Raw genomic sequence first — 15,082 nt, 5'->3', positions numbered from 1 at the left:
GAAAATGAGGCTCTGTGACTTTTCATTCTAATCATTCCCACTGGCTTTCCTTTTTTTATACTGAGGACATCAACGTGTGCTTGGTAGTTCTTGGTGGAAGAAGCTTCATAGAAGCTGTTTTCTTTCTCAGAGAGGTGAGTAGCAGCAGTCAGAAACAGGAAGAGTAAAAAATAGGAAGCAGGTAAAAACTTCAATCCCATCGTGGACACAAAAGCATACTAAAACTATAAACAAGTATAATTCTTTATTTAAAGTACACTTCTCTTAAAAGTGTTTTTTAAAGCACAGTTAAAAGTGCTCCTTATCCCTCTCCTGTAAAATAATTCAATTTTATAAGTAAAACTAAAAACTGATTTCTCTTTACACATTCATTTTTCTCTTAGAAAAGATATCCGGTCCGATGCAGCTATAAAACTGACTTTAATCATTATCAGGTCTAACTTTGCCTCTGTTGGCAACACAAATGGCGATGTTGACAAACATGAATTTTAAAAAGTTGAGAAATTTCAAGTCCTAAGGTTTCACTTAGAGCTTAGCAAATATGTACTGTTAGCTGACGAAAACAAAGTCTATGGTGGGATACCTATCATCTACTTAAACGTACATAATCATGGCTTTTTCATTTACAATTACCTGAATTTCTAAAACATAATGAAAAGATCCAATCCCCCAAACTCAATAACCTCTTACTTTTATTTTTAAAGATTTACTTAAAATATAAACTCTCTGGTGCCTGATCTTAAAAATCAACAAATTACAAAGGCTAGCCCAGATAGAGACGTGGCCCTGCTTGAGAACCAGCTGGTAACCCTGAGCACTATGAAAAACTCCAACGGTCCTGGTGGCCTTTTATGAAGAAGTCTCATATTCTGAACACCAGGTAAGCTTTAATGTAAATAAACATCAATATTTACTTCTGAAATATGAGGACACAGTCCACAAAATAAAATCACAGTAGTGTTTTCTTCTGTTACAGTGATCTAGTACATTAATTCCTCCCTATTAAGCCTACCTTTCCAGACAGATAAAATTACATTTGGAAAAACCCAGAATGAAATTACTCATAAGATGCAAAACTCTTATTTGAAAGGCATTTCACAATATCACATCTAAGTTGCACAGAAGACCCCAGTGATCACTAGGAAATCTACCACAATCCAGTTTTTCCAACCCAAGGAGGTCCAAACTGTGGGGAACAATATGACCACTTTCTGCTGCTGTTCTGAAAAATATTCGATCAAAACGAAGCTTGCAAGTTGCAGATATTCCAAGATTAGAGTTCATCTGTGTGTCCCACGTATACTGGCAATGCTTAGGTTTGCCCAAAAACTCCCAGACATCCAAAATGTTGCCGGGTAAACCACCACATTTGGTAACCTGAAAAGAAAAAGACAATTCTTTAAGATTCAGTCCTTCTTCTCCTAAATTAAAAAGGTTTTTTTCTATGTCTAAGACCAACATTTCAAATCAGAATGTCATAAATTAATGCAAGACTAGATATATATTCTAAAAAATATTTTGCTGTACAGTAATAAGTAGGTAATATAAAAATAATCAAGATAGCCTGAGAGATCTGAAATTTGCCCCTTCTCTTCTGTCATAGACTCCTAACTTCGGATATCAGACAAAACTTAGAAGGTTGCAAGCCCATAGCCTCGGTTATTGCTATTTATTTTTTTTAAAATGAACACAAGTAAAAAGTAGGCAAAACTGTTACTCTAGTGTATAAATTTAGACATATCCCATTTATATGATCCAATAATGTGAGCTGCCTTCACAGTGTCATTTGAAATTTACTATCAATTCTTCCTTCTATTCACACTCCAGGATTTAAAGATTTTGCATTGTGGTAAATAAAATAACAGGCATACTTCCTCTTATCGCCCTCCACCTTACTGCACTTCACAGATACTGGTTTACAAACAGCAGGTGTGTGTGGCCACTTCGCAGGCAGCGAGTCTATCAGCGCCATTTACCCAACAGCATTTGCTTACAGTGCGTCTCCATGTCAGGTTTGGTGATGTTTACATTTCAAACTTTGTTATTATACATCGGCTACGGCGATGTGTGATCGGGATCTTTGCTGTTACCGTTAATTGTTTGGGGATCCCACGAACCGTGCCCATAGAAGACGGTGAACTTAATATTTGTTGCGTGTGTTCTCCCTGCTCCACATAACCTCTTCTCTCCCCTCAGGTCTCCCTTTCCCCTGAGACACAATACTGAAATGAGGCTGTTTGATCAACGTACAATGGTCGCTAAGTGTCCAAGTGAAAAGAAGAGTCATTTGTCTCTCACTGCAAATCAGAAGCTAGAAATGATTAAGCTCAGTGAGGAAGGCATATGTAAAGCTGAGACAGACCAAATACTAGGCCCCTTAGCCAAATTGTGAATACAAGGGAAAAGTGCTTGGAAGAAGTTAAAAGCCCTACTCCAGATAACACAGGAATAACAAGCAAAACAGCCTTATTGCTGACATGGAGAAAGCTTGAATGGTCTGGATAGATCAGTCACAATATTCCCTTAAGCCAAAGCCTCATCCAGAGCAAGGCCCTGACTCTCAATTCCATGAAGGCCGAGTGAGGTAAGGAAGCTGCAAAAGTTTAAAGCTAGCAGAGGTTGGCTCGTAAAGGTTAAGGAAAGACACGGTATCCATAAAAGTGCCAGGGGAGGCAGCAAGTGCCGAGGCAGAAGCCGCAGCGAGTTCTCCAGAAGATCCAGCTAGGAGAATTAATGAAGGTGGCTATGATAAACAAATCTTCAACATAGACAAAACAGCCTTCTACTGGAAGATGCCATCTAAGACTTCTACAGCTAGAGAGAAGTCAGGGCCTGGCTTCAGAGCTTCAAAGGACAGGCTGACTTTCTTGTTGGGGGCCAATGCAGCAGCTGACTTGAAGTTGAAGTCAATGCTTATTTATCATTCCAAAAATCCTAGGGCCCTTAAGAATTATGCCAAATCTGTATGAAATTGTTGAGACACTATAATGTACACCTGACACTATATAACACTGTACGTTAACTATACTGGAATTAAAAACTTAATAAAAAAAGGATGAGGCTAAATCTACTCTTCCTGTGTCCTACAAATGGAACAAAGCCTGGATGACAGCACATCTGTTTACAACATGGTTTACTCATTGCTGAAACCTACTGCTCAGGAAAAAAATCCTTTCAAAATGTTACTGCTCATTGACAATGCACCTGGTCACCCAAGAGCTGGTGGAGATTGACAGGAAGATAAATGTTTTCACGCCTGCTGACACAACCTCCATTCTGCAACCCACAGGTTAAGGAGTCATTTCCACTTTTGTCTTATTATTTAAGAAGTACCTTTCATAAGACTATAGCAGCCATACACAGTGATTCCTCTGATGATCTGGGCAAAATCAATTGAAAACTTTCTGGAAGATTTTCCTATGATTCACGGGAAAAAGTCAAAATGTCAACATGAACAGGAAGGACTTTGGAACAGTTGATTCCAACCCTCACGGGTGACTCGGAGTTGAGGTTTTCAAGACTTCTGTGGAGAAATTAAGGCAGATGTGATGGAAACAGCAGAACTAGAGTTAGAGTGGAGCCTGAATAAGGGATGGTATTGCTGCAGTCTCAGGACCAAACTTGAACGGATGAGGAGGTGCTTCTTACGGAGGAGCAAAGTGGTTTCTTGCGATGGAATCTACTCGCGGTGAAAACTGTTGAGATGACAACCAAGTACTCAGGATATTATGTAAATTTAGTTGATAAAGCAGTGGCCGGCTTTAAGAGGAATGACTCCAATTTTGAAAGGTCTATTGTGGGTAAAATGCTATCAAAAGGCACAGCAATGGTACAGAGAAATTGTGAAAGGAAGAGCCCGTCAAGGCAGCAAACTTCATGGTCTTATTTGAAGAAATAGCTACAGCCATCCCAACCTTAAGCAACCACCACCCTGATCAGCCAGCAGCCACCGACATCAGAGCAAGACCCTCCACCAGCACAAAGATTATGACTGGTTGAAAATTCAGATGATGGTTAGCATCTTTTACCAATAAAATAATTTTAATTAAGGTATGTACATTGCTTTTGAATGTACATACCTTTTTAACAAGTACATTTCTTTTTAATAAATAGACTACAGCAGTATAAACATAATTCTTGTACACACAGTGGGAAACTAAAATTCATTTGACTTGCTTTGTTACGATATCCAGCTTAATGTGGGGGTCTGGATCTGAACCTGCACCTCCGAGGTAGGCCTGCATACGTGCAATTTCCCATTTTAATGTGTACAGTTCCATGGCACTAAGTACATCGCCATAATTGTGCAACCATCACCACCATCCAGCTCCAGAACCTTTTCATTTTCCCAAACTGAAACTCCATACCCATTAAATCCTAACTACCCATTCCATCCTCCCCCAGTCCCTGGCAACCACCATCCTACTTTCTGTATGAATTTGACTACTTTAGGAAATTCATAGGAGAAAATATAAAATGTGTCCTCTTTGTAACTGGCTTACCTCACCTAGCATGTCCAGGACTCATCCATCCCACAGCATGTGTCTCCTTCCCTTTTACGGCTTAACGATGTTCTGCTGTAGGCATGTACATTTTGTTTACCCACTCATCTGTCAATGGTCACTTAGGTGCTAGCTACAGTGAATGATGCTGCAATAGGGGTGCCTGGGTGGCTCAGCTGGTTAGACAGCTGACTTGATTTCAGCTCACGTCATGATCTCATGCTTCGTGAGTTCCAGCCCCATGTCAGGCACTGCGCTGACAGCATGGAGCCTGCTTGGGATTTTCTCTCTCCCTCTCTCTGCCCCTTCCCAGCTCGTGCTTGCTCTCTCTAAATAAATAAATAAACTTAAAAAAAAAAGTAATGCTACTATCAACACAGGTGTACAAATATCCCTTCGAGACCCTGCTTTTACTTGTTTGGGTATATACCCAGAAATGGGATTGTTGGACCACATGAAAAGGGTTTTAATTTTTGGAGGAATTAACACACCACTTTCCATGGCAGCTCTACCATTTTATCCCCATCGCAAGGGTTCCAATCCAAACCCTCGCCAATATGTTATTCTCTGGTTTTCTGATAATACTCATATCAGCAGACGTCAAGTAATACCTCGTGATGGCTTTGATTCACATTTCTCCAATGATCAGTGACGCTGAGCATCTTCTCTTGTGCTCACTGGCCATTTGTAGGTTTTCTTTGAAAAAATGTCTATTTAGGTCTTTTGCTCATTTTTAAACCAGGTTGTTTCTTTATTGCAGAAATTCTTTTTATAATATCAATATTAATTATGTTGATATTACTCACTTGCCGGACACATGATTTGCAAAACATTTTTCCCATTCCATGGGCTGCCTTTTCAATCTGTGTGTCCTTTGATGCAGAAAAGTTTTTAATGTTGATGAAGGCCATCTTTTTTTTGTTGTCTATGCTTTTGGTGTCACATCCAAGAGGTCGTTGCCAAATCCAGTATCACAAGGCTTTTCCCCTTTGTTTTCTTCTAAAGGTTTTATAGTTTTAGCTCTTGTAGGTCACTGATCCATTTTGAACACATTTTGTATAGGGTATAAAGTAAGGATCCAAGTGTTTTTTTTGCATGTGGATTTCCAGTTTTCCCAACACTTGTTGAAAAGCAGGATTTTTCTTTTAACCCGATCAACCAGGTATCACAAAACAGCTACCATGAAGTCACTGATTTGCAAATAGTCCAATAGACCATCTGATTTTCTTTTATAATCTGTGTACAAGGACACAAAATCACAAAGAGAAGTAGAGCACCACCTTCTTTATTTAGGGTATTGCCCTCACTTTGGAAGTAAGTCCTGACATGGTTTCATTGCTCGTTTCACTTCCTCCACGCCTGGAGCGTTCAGCAGTGAAATGAACACTTCTAATCTGATATGCGTTCAGCCAGAGTTGGGGGAAAAGGCAAGGCCGGCTTACCATTTAATATGATCTAAGTCTACAGAGGCCCTGAAAAATCCCAATGTGTCTCAAATGAACTAAAGGAAAGGACAGCGTTTCAGACCTAGGCACGGTCGCACCAGGAAAAGGGAGTAAAAAAAAAAAAAAAAGTTGAAAAAAGAAAACCGGAAGAGAAGTAGGGACAACTGTGATGGTCAAATCTTTCTGTTCTTCTCATCTTGCAGCTAGAGACACAGCAGATAAACTGGATCTTTTCTAAACTTTGATTTATTATTTTCTCTATACCCCTCTTTTTAATCAACATGTATTGCTTTGTGTTGTCTGTTTCAAGTGCAGTATTTGTGTTTTTCCCAATAATCTAAGGGCTCCTCCTGCTTCTGCAACGCTAGGCTCACAGCACAGGCTAAGTGAGTATTTGCTGAATTGCACCTAGAAGACCGCTTACACATTTTAACAGCTTTGGTCAGAAGAAACCCAAATTAGTCTCCACAGCAGTAGCGCCCAGAAGCACAGAACATACTTTGTCACTCACTTCGTGATCCCTTAAATTTGTATCTCCTGCAAATATAACTGTAGCTGACGCTGGAACTTCTTGCATTTTCTTTAAAACCATTTTTAACTGATTCATTCGTTCCTTAGCATGCCCTCTGGTGCTCTCCAAGTGAGAAGTCATAAGGCAAAGTTCGTTTCCTGACACACTTGCCTGCAACAGGATAAATATAGTTGTTAAAATTACTCACCAACCACTAATGCAGAAATTTGAGAACAGAATCAGCCAAGTACTCGGCTCATTAGTATGTATTTGCTAAGGCAAAACTATATAATCAGCATTGTGCTCATCTTTCTAGGTCAAGGTATAAAGTGCTAATCCTGCTCCCGAAGACTACTTAGCAAACAGCCACTAGTACTTCCAGACCTACCTCAAATGTCACCTCCCCTGTGATCCTTCCTCAGCATCCCCAGACAGTGGCTCCCTCCTCTATACTCCTATAGCATACTCGAAAGACTGTTTTTAAAGTTCCCTAGGCTGAATTACAGCACAGTGATTTCTCTCCTACAAAGTCATGAGTCATCTGAGAGCAAAGATGGTTCTTTTATTTTCTGCTATTATCAACAGCCTGGCACATAGGCACTCGAAAAAGATCAGTTAAATGAATGAATGAAAATCATTTACTACTTAGATACCGACAATGCAGGCTCTGTCATTATTCACACTAAGTGCCCGCAGAATCAAGTCCAAATTCTTTCATACTGGGTATTCGTGACCTTCTGTAACCTGGATCCAACCTACTTTACCAATCTCTTGTCACACGACCCCTTTTCATGCCGTCTACACCCAACTGAATACAATGCTTATGTATACTCCTGTATGTTCTTTCTCATATAGATCTATGTCCAACTGAATACAAGGCTCATCTTCGCTCCTGTATGTTCTTTCTCACATAGACCTATGTACACACACACATCCTGCAATGCGCAATTTGCAAAAGTTTGCTCACGGTGGTTCTGCCACCTGGACTGTTCTTAACGCCTACCTCTGACATATTTTTCAGGGCCCAATTCAAATACAACTTCCTTCATGAAACTTTCACTGAACAACCTAGCTGATCTCATCACACACACACAAAAATGTTGTCACTATATATGGGGACAGCTGTTAGCTGGATTTACTGCGGTGATCATTTTACAACATATACAAATATCGAATCGTTATGTCGTACACCTGGAAGTGTATACTGTTGCGTCAATTATATCTCAATGAAAAAACAAAAAACGATCTAGCTTAAGGTTATCTCTAAACTCCCATGGTCAGCATTACATTTCCTCCAGTGGCATTTATGCTTTTCCTTTATTTTAGTTACTATACAACACAATCTCTCTCTTGCTAATCTATAAATGCTACAAGAGCAAGATCTTTGGATTCATTCTTGTAAGGCTTACAGAGTACGGTACACTATCATGTAGAATGCATTTAGGAAAAAAAGAACCACTTTAGGAAGTAAATGTGGAATGTTAGTAAATTCTTTTTTCTAAATATTTATACTATGTTTATTCCATTTTTCTTTCTTTTTTTTTTTTTTAACATAGGCTCCCTGCCTAACACGGGGCTCGAACTTATAACCCCAAGATCAAGAGTTGCGTGCTCTACCTGGCTCTACCCAGACAAGCAGCTCTAAATTCTTAAATATTCTTTGGAAAACATCCAATGGATCAGGGTTTTATATTCACAAATTTATATTTGTAATTTATGTAAAAACTTAGTTTACAGTGTTAAGACTATTTAAAAGAATTTAGAAAAGAAAATTTTCTATAAAGGCGGATTATTTTTTTTTTAAAAAAAAGATACCACAGTGGAACTGTAAGAAACCAGTTAAAAAAAAAAAAAAAGTCAATTTTTAAAAATTACTTACATACACACACAAAAGGTTTCTCATCATTTTTGTATTTGGAAAAGGGATAATCTCTTGGCTTTTAAATTTCACTCTCGATTTCTTCAACATTATAGCTGTGAAATATCCTTCTTCATGACCTTCAAATGTTTGTGGAAAAGAATTTAGGCTGAGAAGTCAAGAATATCCCAAGTTTATCCCAAGTTCTCCTGCTGAAGATTTTATAACAAGTAAGTACAGATATTTAAATGGGTATGAATCTTCAAAGTAAACTATTATTTCAACACAGCTGAAGATGGCCAATCGAGTCCCTATGTTTACCTGCCCCTTCCCAAAATGTAGCTTGATGTATGGAAGAAATATAAAAATGAAAATGAATTCACATAAGTGCCCAAAATAGTCAACGATGCTGGGGGCACCTGGGTGGCTCAGTTGGTTAAGCCTCCGACTTCAGCTCAGGTCATGATCTTGTGGTTCATGAGTTCAAGCCCCGCGTCGGGCTCTGTGCTGACAGCTCAGACCCTGGAGCCTGCTTCGGATTCTGGGTCTCCCTCTCTCTCGGCCCCTCCCCTCCTTGCACAAGTGCTCTCTCTCTCTCTCTCTCAAAATTAAATAAACATTAAAAAGAAATTTTAAAAATAGTTAATGATGCCAGTATCAAATAAAAAATTGAGCAATTTCTGAAAAAGTAGATGAAACTTACACTGAGGCAAACTGACATGGATTTACTTCTTACTCTGGAAGCACCAGAAAAATGATAAATGAATAAAAAATTTAGAAAGGTATAAAGTTGTGAGAAGAGAAGTAGAGCGGCAGTGAATAAAAGCTTCCAACTGTTTTTCAGAAAACAAAGTAGCTGAAGAAGCGAGAAGTGGTTTATCTAAACAGAGAAAAACCAGGAAAAGTGGAAAGGGAGAGAAGGGAGGAAGAAAAGGAGGGAGAAGGTCAACAACAGCCACATGGACTAGAAACCTGGCAAGCAAGGGGGCAAGCTGGTAGGGGAAAGGGAGGGGGAGAGGGAAGAGAAAAAGGGACAGAGGAGGAAGGGAAGAAGAGGAAGAGGAAAAGAATTTACCAGAACTGAATTTACCAGAATCCTCCAGTTTGAAAGTTCCTACCACGTGTTCAGCACAATATATCAAAAACAGACTAATAAAACGAGGAAGAAAACCAAGGAGGAGGAAAGCATGGGATTCAGAAAACAAGAAATCCAAAACAGAAGAAAGTCAAAAAGAATCCCGAAGAGAATGCAGGAAAGTTGTCCAACGAAGACAGAGAGAAAGACAAACACAGAGACTGAGAGAGAACCCTCTGCTTAGCAATTGTGAATTTAGTAATAAATCAAAATTACAATTACATACTATGTAAAAACGAAAGTCAAAGAAAACACACGATTTAGCCAAATATCATGGAATGTAGCTGGTTTGGTATATTAAATGTACTCATTAAGAACAAAATAGATGGAAAATCAAAAAACTATTCAGGGCAAAAAAGCTAGGAAAAAAACAAAAATCAATGAAAAGGAATAGAGTTTTTGAAAAAGCAATTATCACACTTCAATTTAATAAATTTATTTTACCAAAAAACTACTCAAGGTCTCAAATATTTGCAATTTATATTTTCCTGAAAAACCATCCATTTCAACCACCACTTTTCACATATATTAAGATGTATAACATATCCTCCTACAGTTTTCCTAGTACCCTGCATCTGGCTTACTTTTCTCATACTTACTTTTGCTTTTTCCTGTGTGTGCTCCTATGGGCTAACTTTTGATTTACCTCTTTCACTGACTGTTTTCCAGAGACAAAGACAGTAAGACGAAAAGTGTTACCTGTAATCATCTCATAACTACTTGCTCTCTTCTTTAGGTAGCTACAATACGGGGGGATGACTTCCTGGAGAAATATCACATCCGGGCTATACCTAATTCAAAACAGCAATTTATGATAAATACCAGGTAAACTATTTCATGTGCTGCCGCTTAGATTAGCAAAATATCCTGCCCCCTAGGAGATCTAATATTCAATCTTTACACTGACCTTTGAGAATTATAAAATCAGAAAGATCTGTGCCATTTAACAAACACTGTAAACATCAAATTAAAAAAGAAAAACATACATAACACTTTAAACTGGAAAGAAGTGGAATCATAGATAATAGAAATCAGTGTACTGAGAGCCTAATAACGGCCCATGAGATGCTTTAAAAGTTATTAATCCTCACCAGTTATTATCCACGATGAAGGAAACTGAACTGCAGAGAAGTTCAGCAGCTCACAAGTGATTATGTAAGGTCACAGAGCCAGTGTGTAGCAGATACAGTTGACCTTGGTAATTTTATTTTCACAGCAATAATTACATACAGGTTTAGAAAGGAAAACAGTACTAGAAGGCTGCTAACAAAAATCAGCATTCCCTCCCCTGCCCACCCACACCTAGAGGCAATCACTCTCCGCTCTTTCACATGCGTCTTTGGAGAGTTGGGTTTTGAACTCAGATCTGATGCCAACGCCCACAACCTTGACCTTTACCCTTTTTGTAGATGGTAAAAACATGATCATGCTACCATTAAATCTAAGTAATAATACTTACAAAGTTAAATAGGAACACACTCCTCGAGCCCTCTCTTGCAGATTGTTTAGATCTAATCCATCAACATTCCAGGTAATGAAAGAGAACGTGCTGCCATCCTCTTGCTGAATACCTTCAGATGTGCTGGTTTTAGAACTAATGGAATCTGTTGTTTCTTCATTTGTTAGATCAACACTGGCAAGATCACAATGAAACACAACTTTGCAAATCATCTATATAAACTGATTAATTTGAAATTATTTTCTAACTATTTGTAGCCCTCATTTTACAGATAAATAAATTTTAAGAGTCCTAAAAGTATCTGTCTATATAAGAGAAGAAGCCATACAACTGCGGAAAAAAGATTCTTATTGTTATCTAAATATTGTTCACTTATATAATTGTAGCCAACTCAATATCCCTCAATGTCACCAAAATGACTTAAAAAAAATTTTTTTTAATGTTTATTTATTTTTGAGAGAGCAAGAGACAGAGCGTGAGCAGGGGAGGGGCAAAGACAGAGGGAGACCCAGAATCCAAAACAGGCTCCAGGCTCTGAGCTGTCAGCACAGAGCCCGACGCGGGGCTCTAACTCATGGATGGCGAGATCATGACCTGAGCTGAAGTCAGATGCTTAACTGACTGAGCCAGTCAGGCACTCCTAAAATGATTTTTTAAACTATGACCTAAAGTCAGACTGAGCAATATAAGATTTCCAAATGTGGGTTTATTTTACATCATAAATGACACAGAGGAAACCTATGAAGTAAGATCTCTTTGTGAATAGCAGCTGCAAATGTGTTGTTACCCCCTCATTGAAAGGGGAGGTCCAACAGCTCTCTCCCTGAATCTTTGCCTTAGTGATTTGCTTGACCAACAGAATAGGATGGAAAGGATGTCCTGGGACTTCAGAGCCTTGGTCATAAGAAACTTTGCAGCTTTCACTCGAGCCTTTTGGAACGCTCTCTCGCAAGATACCACATGAGAAGTCTGAGACACTACATGCTGGAGAGGCCAAACATATAAGCTCCAGTCCGCAGTCCTGAGAAACCATTTCACACCACCTCCATCAAGGCCCAGATATTTGAGTGGAGGCACAAACCATTATTAAAAGTTGATTGCTAAGCAGTTACATGCCATACATAAATTTCAGAAATAGGTTTTCATATTTATAACTTCAATAAATTTAATGCCAATATTTTAACTTTTTAATTAAAACTTTTTAGTGAGATATAATTGACATATAACATGATATTAATTGTTGCACAACATAATGATTCAGTATTTGTAACCACTGTAAAGTAACCACAATAAATCAAGTTAACAATACTTTAACGTATTTTTAAATAATTTCAGACTTTCAGTAAAACATTAGAAAGGGTAAAAAGAATTCTTTTCACCATTCACCCACACAAACATTACCATTCACTTACTTAACATTTACTTGCTTTGCTTTTTATTGTGAAATGTTTGCATAAATACTTTTGTATGTATTTCCCAGAAACAAGGACAGGCTTACATATATACCCAAGCATTACTAAAGGTCAGAAAATTATCATTGATACATTATTATGTAATTTTAAGACCTATTCAAATTTCACCAATTGTGCTACCAAAATCCCAATTTATAATTCTGAGAGGGACTCCAAATGCCCTTCCGTTCCACCATTACTCAGCTGGATTTCACATTTTTGAGGGACTATTTTAGGGAATCCACTTCCTCTGTTCTGCTTTCAAGATTTTATTTTTTTAATGTTTATTTATTTTATTTATTTTTAATATTTATTTTTGAGAGAGAGAGAAAGTGCACATGCAGGGGAGGGGCAGAGAAAGAGAATTCCAAGTAGAGCCCGACGTGGAGCTCAATCCCACTGGCCTCGAGATCATGACCTGAGCTGAAATTAGAGTCTGACACTTAACCAACTCAGCCACCCAGGAGCCCCTAAGATTTTATTTTTAAGTAATCTCTACACCCAACATGGGGGCTTGAACTTACAACCGCAAGATCAAGAATTGCGTGCTCTAGGGGTGCCGGGGTGGCAGAGTTAAGTGTCGAACTCTTGATTTTGACTCAGGTCATGAGCTCACGGTTTGTGAGTTCAAGCCCCACATGCGGCTCTGTGCTGACCACAGGGATCCTGCTAGGGGTTCTCTCTCTCCCTTTCTCTGCCCCCCCCCCCCCTTTCTCTCTCCCAGAATGGGGCTTGAACTCACCACCCTGAGATCAAGTGCCTCTGTTCCAATTTCTTTATTGGTTACAGTTTAGATTCTAAATGGCATAAATTAACTCAGGCTGGTTTGAGCACACCAGAGGAATTTAGAAGGAAACAGAAACATGCCACAGAGCCAGGTTCTGGAATGCAGCTGTCTCTAAGGAAGTTCAATCAAGGCTTTCTCTCCATCTGACTCAACTTCCCTCAGCCTCATTCTGCCTCTTGCAAACCAGCCTTCTCCTCTTTCCTGCACAAGTTCGAAGTTAGCAACGTTATGGTTCCAGCTCCACAGGAAGATTTAGACTGAACTCTCTTTATCCTAATCTTGAAATCCCAGGAGAGAAGATCTGGCTGGCCAGCTTGGGCTAGGTGAATACTACAACACGGGAGGCACAGCTCTGTCACTGTGGATGGGTGGACAATTCCCCCAGTAAGAAGCTAGGCAGATAGAGGAGCCTAATGAAATTATCACATCTGGAAACTGGTGCAGCCGAAAAGATGATCGGGAGAAATGTGTCTTCACTATGAAGTTAACTCTACCAGCTGCTCACATACCGGGGAGAACTTTATACATGTTTATGGAGAGCTTATTACATGCCAAATATTGTATTAGACTTAGATTAATTACTTAGACTTAAGTATTAATTAGACTTAGATTAATTAATTAGACTTAAGATTAACAACGTATAAGACAGATATGGGCTTCACCAAATGGGGAGCCTAGTGGGAGATATAAAATATTAAGTAGCAATTAGAATGTGAACTTAGTTACTATGACCGGGATCCTGCAGGATGCTGTAAGATTACCTAAGAGGAAAAGTTTCTTGGAGGTAAGACGGGCCTTACGGTAAATACTACTTAGCATGAAGAGAGTCCAAGAAAAGGTTCAGGGCAGAGGTCATAAATATCTTTACGAAGGTTGAAAAGAGAAAACGGCCCACTGGAGAAAACGAAAGTCTGATATGCCTGTTAAGTTTTTGTGGGGTCAGAAAGAGAGGGTGAGAGGAGACAAAACTGGAAGGATAGGCAGCGGTCAACCTGGAGGGATGCGTAAGGCACCTGGACGTGAAGGGCAGCAGGGCTGGAATTGGGGAGGCAAGCAGTGGAATTACAAGGCGGGTGTGCCTTAAAAAAAAAAAAAAAAAACTACGTAGATAAACCGCACCGGAAGCCAGGAGACTTCCAAGTTACCGTTCTTCAACAGAGGATTTTGCCTCATTCATTTATTTCGAACCTCTCACACAGTTCCTAGATCTCGAATCAAAAAGGAAGCTTCGAAGTTTTCCTTCCCGGACTACATTACGTCGGGGTGACGCGTTCGCCCCGCGGCGGGGGCGCCATCAGCACCCCAACCACCTGCATGAGCCCCTCCCCGGGGGCTCCGCGCCAGCCCCGCGCACACTCACCAGGACCCGGGCGCCGCCGGGGCGCATCTCCGCCCGCAGGCAGCTGCTCGAGCTCCCCCGGAGCGCCCGCCCACCGCCTCGGAGGAACCCGCCCGGCGCTCACTCACCAGGGCCCGGGCCCTGCCGGGGTCTCAGGGCGGCTTTCCAAGGCGCTGTTCTCCACTGGCGGCTCGAAGAACGAGTTCAGCGCTCTCTGAAAAACAGACACAGCGGTGGGACCTGGGCGCTCCCCGGGCCGAGATACAGAGGGGGGAGAGAGGAGCGAAGCCTACTTCCATCTCCCAGTCGTTCTCGGCCAGGTAGCACTGAGCCACGGCGGAGTCGCACCTCGCGACCGAGGCAAACTCCACACAGAGAAGCCGCCGCTTCTTCGCCTCGGGCTCGCCCTCTTCCCGGTCCGCCTCCAGCGTGACCTCCGAGCCGCTCGGCCCCTCCATCCGTTCGCCGGGGGCCGACGCCGGGCACTGCGCAGGCGCCTGCCGCCCCGGCGCACTCGCGTTACCCGCCCGGCGGGAAACGCGCTCCGCCCCCCGAGGGCGATGGGCGTGGCCACGCGGGGGGAGGGCGGGCGGCG

The 15,082-nt window shown here is 40.7% G+C and overlaps 1 protein-coding gene across 2 annotated transcripts; it reads right to left on the bottom strand.

Annotated features, from left to right (window-relative positions):
• Positions 1-225: 225 nt before the first annotated feature.
• TDP2 (tyrosyl-DNA phosphodiesterase 2) lies at positions 226-14,985 on the bottom strand. Of its 2 annotated transcripts, XM_040460298.1 has the most exons (7): positions 14,781-14,985; positions 14,616-14,701; positions 10,911-11,084; positions 10,151-10,242; positions 8,338-8,456; positions 6,459-6,629; positions 226-1,377 (listed from the first exon to the last, which is right to left on the bottom strand). In XM_040460298.1, exons 1-7 carry the CDS (start codon positions 14,943-14,945, stop codon positions 1,096-1,098), a joined length of 1,089 nt encoding a protein of 362 aa, XP_040316232.1. In that variant the 5' UTR covers positions 14,946-14,985; the 3' UTR covers positions 226-1,095. The 2 variants fall into 2 exon arrangements, with proteins under 2 accessions (XP_040316232.1, XP_040316233.1); XM_040460299.1 differs by lacking the exons at positions 14,616-14,701; positions 14,781-14,985 and having other exon boundaries at positions 6,447-6,629; positions 10,911-11,395.
• Positions 14,986-15,082: the final 97 nt, after the last annotated feature.

This window comes from Herpailurus yagouaroundi, unplaced genomic scaffold (assembly GCF_014898765.1).
Source record: "Herpailurus yagouaroundi ecotype Mexico unplaced genomic scaffold, PumYag 250, whole genome shotgun sequence".
In the NCBI taxonomy this organism is placed as follows: domain Eukaryota; kingdom Metazoa; phylum Chordata; class Mammalia; order Carnivora; family Felidae; genus Herpailurus; species Herpailurus yagouaroundi.
Note: the sequence above shows the minus strand (reverse complement) of the source record. Positions and strands in the feature narration are given on the sequence as shown.

Bases quoted from the DNA above. Each gene is read 5' to 3' on its own strand.
- TDP2 (XM_040460298.1), bottom strand. From the start codon at position 14,945: ATGGAGGGGCCGAGCGGCTCGGAGGTCACGCTGGAGGCGGACCGGGAA. The intron at 14,702-14,780 runs GTAGGCTTCGCT...TCTGTTTTTCAG, and splicing joins AGAACGACTGGGAGATGGAA to AGAGCGCTGAACTCGTTCTT. The intron at 10,243-10,910 runs GTAAGTATTATT...GTTTTGAATTAG, and splicing joins GTGTGTTCCTATTTAACTTT to GTATAGCCCGGATGTGATAT.